The 4,248-nt window shown below is 34.2% G+C and overlaps 1 protein-coding gene across 1 annotated transcript in view; it reads right to left on the reverse strand.

Annotated features, from left to right (window-relative positions):
- LOC106472940 (homeobox protein Nkx-2.5-like) overlaps nt 1–3,927 on the reverse strand; it is an 8,436-nt gene extending 4,509 nt beyond the window's left edge. The window contains exon 1 of the mRNA XM_022401474.1: nt 3,900–3,927. Within this exon, the coding sequence (XP_022257182.1) occupies nt 3,900–3,912 (13 nt within the window). The 5' untranslated portion in view covers nt 3,913–3,927. The remainder of the gene's footprint in view (nt 1–3,899) is intronic.
- Nucleotides 3,928–4,248: the final 321 nt, after the last annotated feature.

Consider the following 4,248-nt stretch of genomic DNA (forward strand, 5'->3'; position numbering starts at 1 on the left):
ACTACTATATATATATATATATATATATATATATATAACTCAAAGTTTAATCCACCACTTTTAATTTCATATTTAATTCGAGGATTAATCCACCACTTATAGTTATATATTTAACTCGTAATTTAATCCAACTCTAATCATTACACATTTACTCATAAGTTCATCCAATAACATTCCCCTTTACCAGTTAATTTTCAGTTTAATCCAACTCTCATCATTATATATTTAACTCGCAGTTTAATCCAACTCTAATTATTATCTACTTAACTCACAGTTTAATCCAACTCTAATCATTATCTACTTAACTCGCAGTTTAATCCAACTCTCATCATTATATATTTAACTCACAGTTTAATCCAACTCTAATCATTATTTACTTAACTCACAGTTAATCTAACTCTAATCATTATCTACTTAACTCGCAGTTTAATCCAACTCTAATCCTTATATATTTAACTCGCAGTTTAATCCAACTCTAATCATTATCTACTTAACTCGCAGTTTAATCCAACTCTAATCCTTATATATTTAACTCACAGCTTAATCCAACTCTAATCCTTATATATTTAACTAACAGTTTAATCCAACTCTAATCCTTATATATTTAACTCGCAGTTTAATCCAACTCTAATCATTATATATTTAACTCGCAGCTTAATTTAACTCTAATCCTTATATATTTAACTCACAGCTTAATTCAACTCTAATCATTATATATTTAACTCGCAGCTTAATTCAACTCTAATCATTATCTACTTAACTCACAGTTTAATCCAACTCTAATCATTATCTACTTAACTCACAGTTTAATCCAACTCTAATCATTATCTACTTAACTCACAGTTTAATCCAACTCTAATCATTATATATTTAACTCGCAGTTTAATCCAAACATTTTCGTATTTACAACATTTCAGTTTTATTCAACTTTGACCAACATGTAGTGAACTCCCAATTTAATCAGTGGTGCAATCCACGTCTGGAGAGCATGAATAAGTTTTTTACATGATGCGTTCTGATTCACCATTATGGATTATTTGTTAGATAAAACAACAACAAGTGATTTTACGTAAACGAATGGAATATAGAGGGAGCACTGAATATAGAACTCATCCCTTCTGCGCTTCTTTTAAAAACTGTTTACTGAACACGTTCATTCCGGGTTTTTTCTTGACAATTCTATAGCTCAGACACTTTTTTTTTATCCAAAACGTCACGACTGGAAATCATTCGTCTTTAATCTTTACTTGATTAACTTCGAGTTGATCCGTCTTTGATTTAGACGTATTTTTATTTAATCCAGCTCTATTTAGAACCTGAATAGATAAATCTCCGTTTAAGCAACTCTTTTTGGCAACCTGTTAGGACCTGTTTGACCAGTCTTGTTTACAAGTTCGTTATATTCCGATTGACCAGCTCTGTTTACAAGTTAGTTAGGATCTGTTTGACCAGTTGGTTTTATTCCGATTGACCAGCTCTGTTTACAAGTTAGTTAGGATCTGTTTGCCCAGTTGGTTTTATTCCGATTGACCAGCTCTGTTTACAAGTTAGTTAGGATCTGTTTGACCAGTTGGTTTTATTCCGATTGACCAGCTCTGTTTACAATTTAGTTAGGATCTGTTTGACCAGTTGGTTTTATTCCGATTGACCAGCTCTGTTTACAATTTAGTTAGGATCTGTTTGACCAGTTGGTTTTATTCCGATTGATCAACTCTGTTTACAAGTTAGTTAGGATCTGTTTGACCAGTTGGTTTTATTCCGATTGACCAGCTATGTTTACAAGTTAGTTAGGATCTGTTTGACCAGTTGGTTTTATTCCGATTGACCAGCTCTGTTTACAAGTTAGTTAGGACCTGCTTGACCAGTTCTGTTTACAAGCTGGTTACATTCCGATTGACCAGTTCTGTTTACAACCTGGTTATATTCTGTTCGACCAGCTCTGTTGACAACTTGGTTAGATTTTACTTTAACAAGGTTTATTTACAACTGGTTAGATCCCGTTTGATCAGATCTATTGACAATCTGAATGTATTCAGTTTTACCGGCTCTGACATCGCTTCTAATCCTAATCCCGTGCAGATAAGTATAAATTTTACATGGCACAGTGAAGTTTGTTTTATAAATACATTTGTATATCTAAATGTTTAATTAATGCATATTTTTCATCCTTATCTAGATATAAATCGTACATTAAAATACATCCGCCAACAAAAGTATTCTTATGAGCCCCTCCCCCCAGTGCCACAGCGGTATGTCTGCGGACTTACAACGTTAGAAAATGGGTTTCGATACCATGTAGGGCAGAGCACAGATAGCCTTTTGTGTAGCTTTGTGCTTAACTTCAAACAAACTAACTAACTTTTTTTTATTAATTCGTGCAGAAAGGGCTTATAACGCCAAAAATCAGGTTTCGATAGTCGCGGTAGGCTACAAGTTATAGCTTTGTGCTTAACTTCAAACAAACTAACAAACTTTTTTTATTAATTCATGCAGAAAGGGCTTATAACGCCAAAAATCAGGTTTCGATAGTCGCGGTAGGCTACAAGTTATAGCTTTGTGCTTAACTTCAAACAAACTAACAAACTTTTTTTATAATTCATGCAGAAATGGCTTATAACGCCAAAAATCAGGTTTCGATAGTCGCGGTAGGCTACAAGTTATAGCTTTGTGCTTAACAAAAAACACTCGTACAGGAGACTGTAAAAAAAACAAAAAAACTTTCAAACGTACAAATAACTTAGTTTTAATTAGGGATAATCTTCTAATGTCAGACGAATCTAAAATGTATCCTCTCAGTTTTGGACTTACAGAGATTACCAAGCATTTTAATCAAGTGCATTGTCTCGATTTAGCTATCAGGCTTAGCAGACAGCGTGTTACAGCGTTGTATAGTAAAAGTTAGGATTAAAGATTTGTAATATTGGATTATCGATTTAGCTACCAGGTTAGCAGACAGCGTGTTACAGCGTTGTATAGTAAAAGTTAGGATTAAAGATTTGTAATATTGGATTATCGATTTAGCTACCAGGTTAGCAGACAGCGTGGTACAGCATTGTATAGTAAAAGTTAGGATTAAGGATTTGTAACATTGGATTATCGATTTAGCTACCTGGTTTAGTAGAAAGCGTGTTACAGCATTGTATAGTAAAAGTTAGGATTAGAGATTTGTAATATTGGATTATAGATTTAGCTACCAGGTTTAGCAGACAGCGTGTTACGGCGTTGTATAGTAAAAGTGAGGATTAAGGATTTGTAATATTGGATTATATATTTAGCTATCAGGTTTAGCAGACAGCGTGTTACAGCGTTGTATAGTAAAAGTTAGGATTAAGGATTTGTAATATTGGATTATCTTCCGTTAAATCAAGCGTATAATCTTCTGCTTCTAAAAGTAAGTCTAATTCACAGATTTACGGATTTGCCACAGTTTGTGGAGATGAAAAGAATGCTTAAGTTTTAAACAATTGTGTTTGTTTGTTTTTGAATTTCGCGCAAAGCTACACGAGGGCTATCTGCGCTAGCCGTCCCTAATTTAGCAGTGTAAGACTAGAGAGAGGGCAGCTAGTCACCACCACCCACCGCCAACTCTTGGGCTACTCTTTTACCAACGAATAGTGGGATTGACCGTCACATTATAACGCCCCAACGGCTGAAAGGGCGAACATGTTTGGTGGGACTGGGATTCAAACCCGCGACCCGCATATTGCGAGTCCAGTGCCCTAACTACCTGGTCATGCTAGGCCTCATTATGTCTAGAACAGAATACAACAACAATGATAAAATACACAGACTATGTCAAATATATATCATATTTTAAAATATAATCCAAATACGTGCAAAAACAAAACATGCAGAAATGAAACTATATATATAGTTACGAGTGGTGTATAGCTACGTACTAGCATTGAACATAGTACGTTTCTTCAGCTACAAACCAACACGAGTTAGAATCTACCGTACAGCAATACATGTACACATCTGAAATTACTAAAACAGTCTGATTCACGTGCTTGATCCCATAATGTTCTTAACCTGGACCTTCTGATTTACAACTCGGCACTCTGATGAACAGGTCACGCTTGGCACTCTCGTTTTGGGGGAAACAAATGGGCAATGTTTTATTTTTCTTTCAATTTAATTTATAAAATATGACGTGTATTTAATAGGAATGATTAATATTTTAATTAATTAATTTGAATTAATTAATTAATGCTAGCAACGTATGAATATGGCACAGTAAAAACGTCA

Source organism: Limulus polyphemus, unplaced genomic scaffold (genome assembly GCF_000517525.1).
Source record: "Limulus polyphemus unplaced genomic scaffold, Limulus_polyphemus-2.1.2 Scaffold5752, whole genome shotgun sequence".
Taxonomy (NCBI): domain Eukaryota; kingdom Metazoa; phylum Arthropoda; class Merostomata; order Xiphosura; family Limulidae; genus Limulus; species Limulus polyphemus.